Source organism: Gavialis gangeticus, unplaced genomic scaffold (assembly GCF_001723915.1).
Source record: "Gavialis gangeticus isolate Ggan-Ray unplaced genomic scaffold, GavGan_comp1, whole genome shotgun sequence".
Classification (NCBI taxonomy): domain Eukaryota; kingdom Metazoa; phylum Chordata; order Crocodylia; family Gavialidae; genus Gavialis; species Gavialis gangeticus.
This window is the reverse complement of record NW_017729008.1, coordinates 22,071,575-22,086,360: the sequence shown is the minus strand read 5'-3', so window position 1 is coordinate 22,086,360 and position 14,786 is coordinate 22,071,575. Positions and strand designations below refer to the sequence as shown.

Here is a 14,786-nt window from a genome sequence, read left to right as displayed (position 1 = left end):
ACCCACCACAAAAAGATTTTATGAGCCCATCTTTGAGGCTATTTCACATAGCAACGTTTCTGTAGCAAGATATTTTATAGCACTGTATGTAACATCTGGTTAGTTACAAGTAGTATTACAGGGGATTCCTTTTGTCCCCCAACAGCCCACAGTCCTCCACTTTCCCTCTCCCTTTCCTACCCCCATGCTCCCAGTGGGGTAGGCAGGAGAGAAAGCAGCCCACCAAGCTAGCAAAATGGCAAAGAGCCTGCCAGGGCCCTGCTACGTCCAGAATGGTTGCCCTAGTGCCACCGGCAACGGTGCCAGAGCCACTATTCTGACCACAATGGCAATGCCCAGAGCTCTGGCAGCCACAGTACAACAGGATCAGCCACCACTGCTGCCAAAGCAGTGACCCCCCCCAATCCCTCCTGTGGATGCTGCCTGCCTCCCCTGACCCCTCCCATGGACTCTGCTTGAGCCCCATCCCTCTCTGTGGACCCCTCAGGTGGGGGTTGGGAGTCCATAGGGGCTACTGAGAGGGCAAGCAAGGTTCATAGGAGGGATTAGGGGTCAGAAGGGCAGACAGGGTCCATGGGGGGATTGCTAGGCTCCAGGAGGGTTTGGTGGGATCTGGAGGTCTTGCAGGGTTTGTGAGGGCTCTCTCCCCTACCCCACCCCCGGGACCAAGGGCTATTTTGAGCCCCCTGACCTGCCCCCACCTCAGATAAGCACCCCTCCCCCAAAAACCAATCCCCCCATCCTTTCCCCCACTGGGATTTACTTCCTTGACTCCCGGCATTGGTGAATGCTGATTAAACCAGCACCAGGAGCAGCTTGTGGGATGGGGGCTTGGTGGGGTGGGGTGGGGTTGGCTGGTCTGTTGTGGGGAGGGTTGTCCATCTGGGGGTTGGGTGAGAGACCAGGGAGCGAAAAATAGCCTGGTGCTGGGGGCAGGTAGGAAAATCACAGCCCCGGGGCTGGGGCTGGGGCTGGGGGCCAGTGGCTGTGCTTTCCCAGGCTTAGGTCTGCACTGGGAACTATACAGAAGTTCAGGACAGTTAGATCAACCTAATAATGGCCAACCCAATCTAAGTTAGACTACCTCAGAGGTGGGGTTAACTCTAGATAAGGATGGCCATTTTTAGACTGATCTAACTTTCCTGGAACTTCTGTACAGTTTGCACTTATATCAAATTAAATAGGAATCTGAGTGTAGGGTCCACACCTGAACAAACTGTGTTAGATTGGGTGGCCATTTCAATACTCTCTAGCCTTCCTCTAACCTCCCTGAATGCCTGTATGAACCTTTGGTGAACAGGCTCCCCTGAGGAGAAGGGGACAGAGTAGTGCTCTGTTGCTGCAAGGCTGGAGAGCTGGTCTTTGGGGCACCATTATAGTCTTCCAATCAGGGGGCTGGAATGCCTGTATGCTCCCACAGTGCTATATTTTTGTAGTGCTACAAAGTGATCAGGCAAATTCACATCGGTCCACAACCACACACACTTCTTATTCACCATCCACATCCTTCAAATCCCACTTAGAAACATATTTATTCCATGAAGTCTCAACAATAATATCCCCATAACCACCCAGTAAGAGGCAACGATATGTATAGGTGATATCTTTAATTGGACCAGCTGTATAGTTAAGAGGAATTTAAACAAGATTGTGGCCATAAGGCACGATTCTTCAAGTCTATGTTTATTTTACATTACTTATGCTTGGGAATGGTGGCTTGATTCTAATGAGCAATACACATTTATTTTGTATGAAAAAATGTGCAATGCTAAATAATAAAAGAACCAAGCTCAATTGGGTTCACTTTGCTTAATAAGTGACTACATTTTTAAGCCTGTATAATCATTCATAACCTTTGGAAATGCTATCTTCCAGTTGTCAAGTCATTCCTAATCAAAATTATTCTTTAAAATGATCAAAGGGCCAAGTTCTTCCTTCATAGGACTAATTTAGCAAAGGTCATTGGGAGTAACTTGGCTTAAAGCAATTTAAAACAGTGCTGCAGTATCTCATATTTTAAGAAAGCACGCTGCCTGTACAATTTATACTAGTCTGGGCAGAAAAAGAGTTAACATGGCCTAATATAGGTAAACTTAAAAAAAAAAGCATAGTTTTGCTTCAAACCAGGAGCCAAGCACTAAAAGCTTATTTAATCTCTATCCTTCCAACTCAAATCTTTTGACTGTAATACCACAAGAACAAACTTACTGACAAGATTCCCAGAACTATGTCAGAGAGAATGGGTCAGGAATTTTCAGCAACATGTTTCAGGTTGGGTCATTAGAAAGGTCACTTAAGTCTGTTACAGAATTTCTGGTGAGAACTAGAGAGGGGTACCCCCGAAAGATTAGGGCACCCGGTTATTCCAAGTAAGTACTGTAGGTATTGAGCAACAGAGACAATCTCTCTCTCCCTTTCATGGGCGAGGATGAGCACACACATGCACACACACTGAATATTTCAGTGGCATGGTTTCACCAGAAAAATAGTTTTTTTATGGCACTCACTAAGGATATAGCATACCCAGGTCAAATCTTTTGTTAAAAGAAAGCAGGTTGCCTTTGTAGCCCAATAAAAATGAAATCTCAAAATGTTTTATAAAATAGAATTCTTGTTTGTTGGCCTTTTTCAAAAGTGGTCACTGACTCTTGGATGTCTCCATTTGTGAGAAGTCTTTTTTGAGGAACCTTTTGGTTTACTAAATTGAGGCACTAAAGACTTGAGGCCACTTCTGAAAATGGTAGCTCTGATGTTTTTTTAGGTATTGAAGACATGAAGTAAAAGATATGAGTCATGACTGACTATATCTGGTTCCTGGTGAGCTGGGAAAATAGCCATTTAATACTTTTTAAAAGTTAATTGAACTATTCACAGAAAGAAATGAGGTTTGGATTGAGCTGTGGGCCCAGATGAACATCAGTTCTTTTTTATTCAGAACAGTTGGGCTATGTTATCACTTCTTCCCTGGCCCTTCAGAAGGGAGCAGTGGTGACCAAAATCCTATAAACCCTTGGGCAGCAATTTAAGTGCTATTGTGGCTCTGAGCTCTTTGTGCTCAGTTATTGAAGTCTTGCTGTTGAGGGGGAGGAGGGGAATGTATGTAGAGTTATAGTTCTGTTATTTTTTACCTTATTCTGAATGACCTGGCAAATGGAGTTAGCTGGACTTGATGGAATAAGTACAGATACAGAGCTGCAGTAGATTGTTTCTGTCCCATCCCCTTGAGAGCAAGTGCATCTATGAATGCCTGGGAACTGAGCTTAATTGCTCTATGTAGTCCATTATTTTGTTTTTATTGCTGGGTGATGCATTAAAAATATATGCAGATGAGGAAAGATGCACCCATAGGATAGAAATCCCAGATCAGCTAATTTAACCTTGAACAGGAACTCATTTGCATATTATTTTCACTAACATCTTCCAGCTCCCTCCCTGTCCCTGGCCCCCACAGCATGTGTACTTTGCATGAACGTCAATCCCATGAGTTTTCAAACTGAGGCCAGCAGGGGTGCATGGAGATTTGTTTCATCTTCCAAGGGTATTAGTAAGATACTGAATAACCTATACCAAATTTGCAATTTCCAGATGCAAAACTGATTGTTGACACAGTCATAATTATTCACAGTGAGTGGCAGATGGCAGCAGCATCTAACTTTGCATAATCTCAGTATTTTTCACCAGCGCTTTCTGTAACTCATATTAAGGATTTCCGAAAGTGTTTTGCATATGTCTTGCTATTGGTTGTGATTCATTTGCTTAAATTAATCACTGACATTTAAGTGCTATTCAATTTATAAAATCCGTCTAGAAAATGTTTGTCATCAATTCATTCAGTTCATCCAGTAAGCATCACTTAGAATAGCTACAGCCTGACTGGCCACAGGCCAAAACTGGATGCAAGTCAAAAATATGTTGCATCCACTTCGCATTCTTGAAATAAATGACTACAGACAAGGCAGGGCAAAGGAGAATCACATACTTCAAAATTAGCTCCAAAATTATGGCCTTGTTCAACTTACAAACAGTTGGGCCAGTTTGTGGTGGGTAATTTACTTACCAGGATTTGCTTCTCCCTGTTAGCAACTCAAGTGAGTAATTGCAGCTACTCTTACTTTGCAGTAGGAGAAGCCATTCTTCTTCACCTGAATAGGAAGACTGGGGTCATACAGTTATATAAACCCAGACCTGACCAGATATAGATCTCAAGTCAGCAACTGACTTTTAGTCAGCAGATGACTGCACCCAGTTAAAATCTGGGGGTGACATTATACATTACACTTAGACCATACTAAGGGCACTTAAAATGTGAAGATGCTTACAGATGTTATCAAACAAACTTTGCCAGAAGAAGCTGCATGTCAGATCAACCCAGGTCCGCAGCAACTGGACAGTTCAGTGGAGCTTTTTGATGTTTTTATCCAATAGCTGATTCAATCAACTATTACATAAAAGCGTCAAAAAAGCCCCACTAATGCACCTGATCTATCATTGGGCAAGCTGTGTTCAGCTAATGAAATGCCTGTCCTGGGTATGTACTGGACTCAGTATGAGAGCTTATGGAGTTTAAAGTGCCTTTTTAAATGTCTGTAAGCAGCCTGCGCATCCACACATTAAAGCTTGTTAATTCATGCTAAGTGCCCTCTCAAAGTTATACTACATCAGGCAAGGTTTAACTCTGGGCCATGCTACCAAGCTCATGCCAGGGTAACTTCAGTCCTCTCCATGGAGATAAAACAAGCAATTTGCAGTACTCCAGCATCCCAGGATGCACCACTACCATTTCACAGTCCCCACTCTTCTCCCCTCTCCCAAAGCCAGAGCAGCAATAGACCCCAGGAGTCCTGGCTCCTAGCTACACCTGTAGTGGCAAGTCAGAGCTGCACAGGCAAGGCACAATATTAACCCTTAGAGTATGCGGTGAGCAGTCACATGGTATCTTCAATGCTGCTTAACATTCAATAGCTTTACTATGGTCTAAGTGTAACATATAGCATCACCCTTGGTCAATACAGCTCTGGGAAAACATGAGCTGTGTCAGCGGCAAAATCAATTGGAATCCATGTTTCACACTCTCTGATTTTACCTCGCAGTACTTGGTTATGGAAAATACAAGGCAGAGCAAGTTTGTGTCCATAATGCCTCTGAGTCCATCAGCTAGGGAAATATTAAATGTCCACACTCCCTTTCACAAAAGCCAGTTGCTTTCTTGTGCAGAGAGAGGCACCTGTTGCACTATGTGGAACAATCAGAAGTCAGACTTCAGTCACACTCCAGGGCAAGTGATTGTGGACAGCTCCCCCAGAAGGCAGCATGACCCAGAATTAAGGGCAGCATTTGCCTACTTTTATTCATTAAGAGCTCTCCGCTGCTTTACCCACCTCACTGGGTATTGATAAAACCCAAATCTTTTATTTTTATCTCTCCCTTTGTGCAGCCATACAAACTTATGGAGTTTGCAAGGATTATCTTTAATGTCTAATAGAGTTAATCGTGCATCAGTCAACTTTTTGAACTTTTCCTTTCTGCAGGTGCTGGGGAGTCAGGGAAGAGCACTATTGTGAAGCAAATGAAGTAAGTTTATGAATATGTAGATGAAGCAGAGAATGTGACTATGTGCAGCATAAAGCTATGAGCTGTTATAGTGAATTTATTTTTCAATAACATGCAAAAGAAGTAATTAAAAAGATTGTCTTGGTTATTCAGCCCAGTAAAACGAGGCCTGACAGGGAATCTGACTGCTCTTTACAAATGTATCAGGGTGATAAACAACCGGGAGGGGGAAATACATTTAAATTAAAGGACAATGCTGACACAAAAACAAAGTTGTTAAACTAGTCTGGAATACCTGTAGACTAGAAACAAGAAGTTGTTTTTCATCATCAAAGAAGTAAGGTTCTGAAACAGCCTCCTACTACAAGGAATGGAAGAGCTGGTTTAAAGAGGGTGATTGATCAATTAATGAAAGTCCTCTGCAATAGCAGAAGACTACATTCATTGAAGCAGGACGTCACTGAATGCAGGTGGAATCCTTTGAATTAGATTCGAACATACAAAGAGAAGGGAGACAACCTATTAGCTTGCTAATGAAACCTATCTGATAAATCTTGCATTGATGCAACACCTACTGGAGTTAAAGGGAGTCTTCCCACTAGCTTCAACAGGATTTGCAGCAAACTGTAGATATCCTATTAGGGAGTGGCAGTCAGTAGATAAGCACTGATTTGTACACAATTGCTCTAATGTCTACTCATCACCCTACTCCCTTGCAAGAAGAAAGATTGTTTTTGGGCCCACCCTTGAAACACTCACTGGAGAGTGGAAGAGAAAGGCATTTGGATTTTGCTACCATCCAAATAGTAGTGTAAGCCGAGAGTTGTAACAGCTATGACAGCCATTTAAGGGCCTGGTTCTACTTGCATTGAACCTTGGCTTATTTCCATTGAATGCAAAGGGAATTGAATTACACAGTGAATAAACTTCATCATGGATTATTCTATTACAAATCATAACTTGACAGCTCAGGTTTCTTAAGATGTAATCAAACTGGCTAGGACTCAATAAATCATTTCATTTTCTCATTTTCAAATAGCCAAAGTAGCCTAAGTAGAGACTGCATGTCTGATTTGAAGTAGCTCAACCGTACCAAGTCAGTAGCAACATAGCTCATACCTAAATGCATAACCCAAATTCTCTGTATATATAATCTTGTAAAACCTTATAGTTTTACCTAGATTTCTTTTTCTAAATAGTCATTAGGCAAATACAGAGAGATTGGAAAATTGCAGAGCTGAGAGCACTGTGAACATATCCTCAGCTAATTAGCAGCAACCTGTTCCAAGGAAAATATTTTTTAGCATGAGAAATTTTAATAGGTGGGCTACTTCATTCCTTATGTTTTTTTCTCTCTCACAACCTTATTGACATATTTAAAGAACAACTTAGACCGTATTGTGTGTTCAGGAAAAATCACAGAATGATAGAAAAAATGCCACAATAAAAATAATTTTCCTTTTTGTTCTACTGATTATGTAGAGACACAATCTCAGTATCACCAGCAATGCTTTCCCAACTTCCCATTTTCTGTGAGATGTCTTATGTTTTATTGTTCTCCTTGGGCACATCTACACATGCACTTTAACGTGCAGTAGCCTATTTTACTGCGTATTATAGTGTCACAGCAAAAACCATCCTAATATGGTAAAGTATAGTAAAATTAGGCTGCTTTGCAGTAAGCATCACTAAAAAGTATGATTTCACTACTGTACATTAGGGCAGCCTAATACGCATTTCATTAGAGGACATTTATACACGTGTTCCAGGAGTGAGGGAGAGGGTGCTTTAATTAGAGTGACTCAGAGAGTCACTAATTAGAGATTCACTCTAATTAAAGCACCTGGAGCATCTCATGTATCAGTGTCCCCATGCTTCAAAATGGCGGTGGGAGCACTTTAATGCTTATCAAATGAGCTTTAGATAAAAGTGCTCCTGCCGCTATTTTGTAGTGGGGGGATGCTGATACATCAGATGTGCAAGGCTGCTGGAGCACAGTAATTGTCACACTTCAACAGACCTGATTAATCAAGTCTGCTCCAATGCACTGGAATTAAAGCACATCAGAACAGCCTCCCTGCTTGTGTATAGGCACCCAGAGGTACTAAATTTAATGCACCAGAACAAAAGCTCATAAATGAACATGTAGATGCACCCCTTGTGAATAAAACTGAGAAGGAGAGTTAATTAGATCACATGGGGCACGTCTACACAAAATGCTGACTGCGCAGTAGCATGCCACAGCATGGACACTGCTAATACACTACTGTGCAGTGTTATTAGGCTACTGCACCATAGCATCACCTAAAAAATTTCTGTTGGCACTTTGTAAGTACTAAATAAATGCACAGTTACCAGAGTTACTAAGCAGCAGTGCCTGCAAGCATTTTTTTAGCTGATGCTACTGCACAGTAACCTAATCACATGTTTGTTTTTACAACTAGAACAAGTGCTAAATAAAAGCACAGTATTGGCTTCACAGTAGCATCTCGTCTAGACACACCCACTGCTCTAATTCAGCAGTTTACCCTATTCAGCCAAACATGTCAGTAGGTACTTAAGTCACATGGAAGTTGTACATAAATTCATTCTTATTCTGAAATGCAAATAAGCATGTTTTGCTGACCTGGGAAGTGAGAGACGGCTGACAACCACAGTTCTTAATGGCACTGAGAATTAGACTGAAAAGCTCAAGATCATTTTTAAGGCCCCCATGGCTATGAAATTTACAGCTCAGAGTGTGTTCCATACAAAAAATTGACAAAAATGATGATGATCATTTTTCTTGCCTTTTTCCCATACTTTTTTCCCCATGGACAGACAGTGTCAAGTTTTTAGCAAAAGTGCAAAATTAAAGTATTTGCAGCCAAAAAACAAAACCATTTAGCTTTTGGGCTTTTTTTTCAACAAAATGTCACACACACAGTAGGTACGGTTCACAAATTATGCTATTGTTAAAAGCCTAATATTTCATTTAAGAAAAAGCATGAATGGAGTATTTTTACTCAGTCCTAATGAGGTTATTCTGATACAGGTAATACAATATTATAAAGAACAGATGATGCTACTATGTATTTTATTGGTCATCTTGCTGGAGACCTGATCCAAAACTCACTAAAGTCAGAGTCTATCCAAAACCTATTGACTTCAATGAAAAATGTCCTATGAAATTCTGGGTAAATTGACACCGCAGTGAGAAGATACCAGAACTCTAACATTGGTATCAGAAGCATGGCAGAAGCAGGGTAGATTAGCCAGAGCTGACCTAGCTTGTTTAGAGCTATACCACTCATGAATATACACTATACTACTTGGATACAGTCTTCACCGTAGTGTGGGAAGACATGTCGTAGCTCAAGCTTGCGGTGTCTTAACACAGAAAAAAAACAGACATTTCAAACATATGTCAACTGAGCCTGCCTGTTGCAGCTGAATTAACCACACCTATCTGATAAAAATGGCATCTCCCAGCACTTAATAACAGGAGACTAAATTTGCCCTAAGGGTGACATGTCACTTATTATGAATAACACCTAACGCAACATGGTTTCAACAACATGAGGTTTTCTGTTAAAGGTTGTTAACTTTCTCAGTTAGGATCAAGGGCAGTATTCCTCTGACACTAGGTACAGACATTCAAAAAGCGCAAGGCTGAATCAATCCAAGTTATACAGTTTTCTATAAGCGGCATAGTTTAGCTCGGTAGTGAACAGGCACACATTCGTTCCTTGGTGGGGGGAAGGGAAAATGTTAGGCTAGGTTCTGCCATTTTTAAACCAGCCTATGTGTCCTAAACTTCTGTTCTGCTTTGGGTATAGACTGGTTTTTGACTGCTTCCACTGGTAAAAGTGTAATGTCTGTACCTGGCCCAAGTGTTAAAAACTGATGTTACCTTCTGAGCACTTCAACATGACAACACTGGTTTTAAATCTTTTTAAAAAGAAGTCCATGCCCCCAAACTGTACTTGAATGTGTTTCTCTGCTTGCTAAAGGCATCTTAAAAATTTGCTGCTGCCTTAGAAGTCCACAGGGTAGATGACATGGAAGCTGCCAGATCAAGTAAATATAAGTATACATATATAAAAAGCCTCAAGAAAAACCAAGGGTTCTTTTTCCTTTAATTACAGTAGCATATTTTATTTTGGGTGTTTATATTTTCTTGGTCCCTTTGTTCTACAAATGTTTTGAAAGATAAAACAAAAAAGTTTATGCTGGTTGTTTTGGGATTATAAGCATCTTTGTCTCTCGTTTGATCTCATTCCCTCAGATATTTGCAACTCCACCGCAAAAAAAATCACAGACATTTTTTTTTTCAATGCCACAACTTCCACGTGGACCCTACTGCTTTCTTTGCCATGACAGACTAAAACAGCCAACCTCAGAATTTGAATGTTCTGCGGTCTGGAGTTTCCTTGCATGTCCTCCCATCATTCATACTAAAGCACCTGTTTTCAGTACTGATCCTAAAATGTTTTGAAAATGTATCCGATTTTTCCCCCTGTAAAACATGCTGTAGCCACAACGGTTGAATTGCCATTCAGCTGGGTGACCTACTTTGCCTGTTGTGAGCATGTGGACATTTCAAAATGATCCCAAAATGTCTTTGCTCCCCCCATACCCCCTTCCCCAATATCTCACGCTGTCATAGATCCTGGACACTACATAAAATTGGGACATATACAACTCTTCTTCCTTCTTGAAATTTTTTACAAATGCTTGGGCTCTCTCATTTTGGGCCAGATGTAAACCACTGGCATCAGTGGGAGTCTCCGACTTCAGTGGGCTTTGAAACACTATATTTTCTTGCATACAGCATATACCCTTCATCTCTTCCCCAACACCTCCCATATGTAGCATGCATCTTGTTTTGAAGAGAAGCCAGAAAGAAAAAAAGACAGGATCTTTGCAGCTATGAGTAGCAGCAGCTAAGGACCTGAGCCATCTCCCAATCCTGCTACCAGCCCACATGCCAGGATGCTGGGTCTGGGTCCACATGCCCAGTCTAACCCTATTATCTGGCTCTGGGGATGCACAATGGGTGACAACCTCACATGATGAATCTGGGACACCATGCTGAGTCTCTTACCCACTGTGCTGGCTCTGTGGTCCAACCCCATATGCTAGGTCTATCTGTGGACTAATCCCCTACACACACCATCCCCTCTCAGAGCTATGCCAATTAATGCTGCCACTGCTCTCCCACCGGCAAATTTCTGGATCCATGGGGATCCATTTTTCTTGCATATAATGTGCACATCAGTTTTAACCAACTGGTTCTGGGGGAAAGATATAGGTCACCTGCATGAAAATACTGTAGATTCTAAATATTATTTTAATAATATAGCTGAAAACTACTAGCCCCTTTAGGTGCTAAAAACTAACTTGGACATATTATAGAGCATTTTCTTGTCCATCACTGCATACAACATTGCATCTCCTGTTCCTAGCTGCAGAAAAATAATAGGATGCATGGACAGGTTTTATTTATTATTAGTCAGCTTCCCTTCTTTGACTGTGATGGCTTGTCTTCTACAAGAATATTTGCACCTCTACCCAAAAAACCCAGTTCACTTAGACGTAGTCTGTCAAAGCTCTTACTCACCTATATAGTGAGTAAAGATTCCCCCTCCTCTTTCCAATCAGGTTGTAGCTCTGGGCCGTAGGACCGGGAACTGCCTTTCTCCTACTTGATATCCTGTCCTCTGCTCTGAAGCCACAGAGCGGGCAGGGTGGAGGGAATTGTGTTGTACTTGCTAGCCCAACCATGTGGCTCAGTGGGACAGGGGAAAGAGAAAGAGTGGGCACCACAAAGAGATGAAGTAACTTCTCTAGAACTAGTGAGGAGCTGTGTGTCTTCCTATGTCATAATCTAATCTCTGGGCTGTTCCTGAGTTGTGCAACTGTGTCATTGCAAAGCTGCAATCCACCGCTCGGCATAAGATTAATTGACTTTTCTGTTCAACCTCCCTGTCTATCTTCCTATGGATTGCAAGACAGAGACAAGTCCCCTGTAACAATCCAGGTGCCACTGAGCCCTACAGGAAAATTGCAGTGGATCCCTCAAAAAGCAAACAGGCCTCTCAATTTTCCTAACATTGTGCAAATACTTTACATAATGAAAGGAGGAAATAGAAATGGGATGATTTCTTGAATAAATAACTCAGGGCATGTCTACATGTGCCACTGTGGTGATGTTGTTACTGCGCCACGTAACAATCCATACTGCGCCGAATGGGTGATGCACAGTTATTTTTAGCAGCTACTTTGCTATACTGGGGGGCAGTGCAAAGTAGCTACTGGCCCTGTGCAGATGTCTGCGGATGCCGTGTTACTGTAGTGCATTGCTATAGTGATGTGGCATCACATGTAGACGTGCCCTCAGAGTAGGAAAACATCACAGCAATTATGGCTGTAATCTAGAGAAGACTAATAAAAATAAAAGTGAGATTAAAAACAGATAAAGAAACCTCTGTAGTAATAAACGGATTAGGAGTTAAATTAGTGTACACGTATACGGAGAGGTGTACACAAACATCCAGTGTGGAGGAGTATCAAAAAGATTAAGATCAGTAGATAAGAGAGCTTGAAAAAGTGATCAGGAAAGAAAAACTTACCACTGAATATACTTGAATATATTCAACAGTAAATGTTTTAAACACACATAGAATAGAGCGGTGATGCCAAATAAATAAAAGGAAGAGAGTTTTTAGCAGACTAATGGGAGCCTGTCAGGAGATGGGACAGGAATTTGTGCCTGTGCAACGAGATACGACACAAAGAGTTTCCATGGCTGCACCCACCAGCTTCCAGGCCAAGAACAGTTCTTGCTAGTATATGAACCACCCCACACCTGGCAGAGGGAAAGAGTCAGTCTTACATAGCTCCACCACCCAGAAGAGGAGAAGCAGTAGGAGAAGCATATGCAGCACATAACTTTTTTGCAGATCTCTTATCTTGCTGGGATGTGTTGTGACGTTTCCTGAACAGCAAGTGGTTTTTCTGAACCTGGTTACATGAAGTTTGTCTTCAAGCACAGTGCAAAAGCACAAAATCCAGTTCGTCTGGATTCTTTCCCTTGAAGTCATCTAAGATCCATTTTTCTGTTTGCAACACAGGATCATCCATAAAGACGGTTTCACAGATCAGGAGCGCATGGAGTTCAGGTCCATCGTTTACAGTAACACACTGCAGTCTATCCTGGCTATCGTGAAGGCAATGTCCACATTAGGAATTGCTTATGAAAACCCAACCAGTATAGTGAGTATCATGCATGCCACTCCATTTGAAAAAGGTACAAGTGTATAAACTTTTTTATCAAGGTAATGAGTTCTTGGGGGCTAGCAGGAACAGTTAAGAGAGTTCAACCACTGCTTTGCTCTAGCGCAGTGTTTCCCAGCCTGTGGGTTGTGACCTAAAAGTGGGGTGCAAGAATATATGAAGGGGTCATGAACAAACTTTAAACATGATTTAAACAGATTTTTAAAAGGGATACTCATTTAAAGAACAAATATGGGAAACTGGCTTTTCCCTTGCAGGCTGGCAGAGCTCCAGCCTGCGAGGGGCTGCTTGGGGCCCCCCATGCCCCACACACAGCAGGGCTGGGGCCTGGAGCTTGGGGAGGGGGCAGGGGCAGTGGGTCAGGAGTGAGGGGCACTGGGTCAGGACTGGCCACTGATGTTTACAAATGGGTCCTGGTACAAAAAAAAGTTGAGAGCCTAGTGGAAATGTAATGCTGCTCAAATTATTCTTGGGACAAAACTGTGTGTATGAAACACATATTCAATCTTAACTTCCCAAGGCTAAAACCCAGAAATCGGATGTTTAAAGTCTACCCCTTTGAGTAACACATTACTGTACACAACCGATGAGAGCACAAACAAATAAACCGGCCTCCATTATTAAAGAAATGATAAAATCCCAGAGAATGTCTTTGTAGTTGCTAGCTACTCTGTTAATTGCTGTTGAGAATAGCAGTAAATGTTTCCTTTTAATAGACACAGTTTGTACTTAGTTGAACCTGAAAGAGCCCTAAGCTAGAGGGGACTAGCTAGAGGGGGTATGCTGCCCCCTTGTGGTCCCAGAGGTCTCGTTTTGTACAGAAACTTCACACTAACTGCAAGGGGATGCTGCTTTTCTGCTCTTATATGCAACTGCAAGGTTTTGCCTGCTGGTATACTGCTCTTCTCCTTCTTCTACCCTTTTTAACACTGGTGATTTGGTCACCTTGCACTCCCTGAGCTCTGCTCAAGGGTTTTAAATGTGACCTACAGAGTGTGATCATGGAAGTAGTAAAAGAGAAGAAAAGACCTTCGCCATCTCTCCCCATTCATGCGGCATCAGTTACCTTACAGCTCTGTTATGTTCTGATGCTGCATACAGATAATGAAAATGTTAGGTCTCCTCTTTTGATAAATTGACTTACAAGTAGTCCCCACACCCTCCTATAAAAGAGTATCTTACTTCACAGTTGGCATGCAGAATTGTTACTACTGAAGGAAACAATAGGGAAAAAATAAAGGAAGGGACACATGTTCCTTTTCTATATTATGACTACTCTTTGCCAACATAAGTACATATTGTTGAGAACTTCCCAAATGCTCGAGTGTAGCCAGAATTTCAGCTCATTTTTCTAATTTTGGCAGGTTTTCCCTATTCCCCAAAGTTACCTTAATGTGAATTGCAGGTGCTTATCTGAAATTTGTTCTTGTTCTGGAAGTCATTTTGTCAGTACAAAGGCATATGGTAATTTGGTCTAAAAAGGATAAACAAATACTTCATGGGTTACTAAAAGTTACAGCTAACATAAACATTGACAAACTCAATGTGTCTCTTTTCTCATTTTCATTTGACTTTTCAAGTATTCATTTGAAATTTGAATTTTGTCACAATGTCCCACAGCGATCCATGAAAAACAGGTTACAAAGTTATTTTCAGAAGCCTGTGCTAACGCAACATTAGCGGCCCATACCCTTCTTCCAGACAGACTTGTGAGTGGGCCCAAGCTCTGGATTCCTTGTATCCTAAGACAGTCAGATCCAGGCAGACAAAGATCACTGTTTGTACTTAAGGTCTGAATGGCCTAGTGTTCTTTATTATGAGGTGGAGCTCGGCAACCCTACTGCCTTACAAATTAATAACCAATCTTCAACATAAGTTACTCCCTTCAGGTGCTCATGCATGGTCCCTCGGGCTTCTGTCCAACTAGGGCTGATTTTAGCGTACCGATATGGGAACAA

At 41.8% G+C, this 14,786-nt stretch overlaps 1 protein-coding gene across 2 annotated transcripts in view; it reads left to right on the top strand.

Annotated features, from left to right (window-relative positions):
* The window catches only part of GNAT3 (G protein subunit alpha transducin 3), a 79,597-nt gene that overhangs the window by 38,501 nt on the left and 26,310 nt on the right, over positions 1-14,786 (top strand). The window contains exons 2-4 of one of the 2 annotated variants that reach the window (XM_019509717.1): positions 5,529-5,571; positions 12,666-12,802; positions 13,821-13,835. In XM_019509717.1, the coding sequence (XP_019365262.1) occupies positions 5,529-5,571; positions 12,666-12,802; positions 13,821-13,835 (195 nt within the window). Of the gene's footprint in view, positions 1-5,528; positions 5,572-12,665; positions 12,808-13,820; positions 13,836-14,786 lie in introns of both variants that reach the window. The other variant, XM_019509716.1, reaches the window with a different exon arrangement.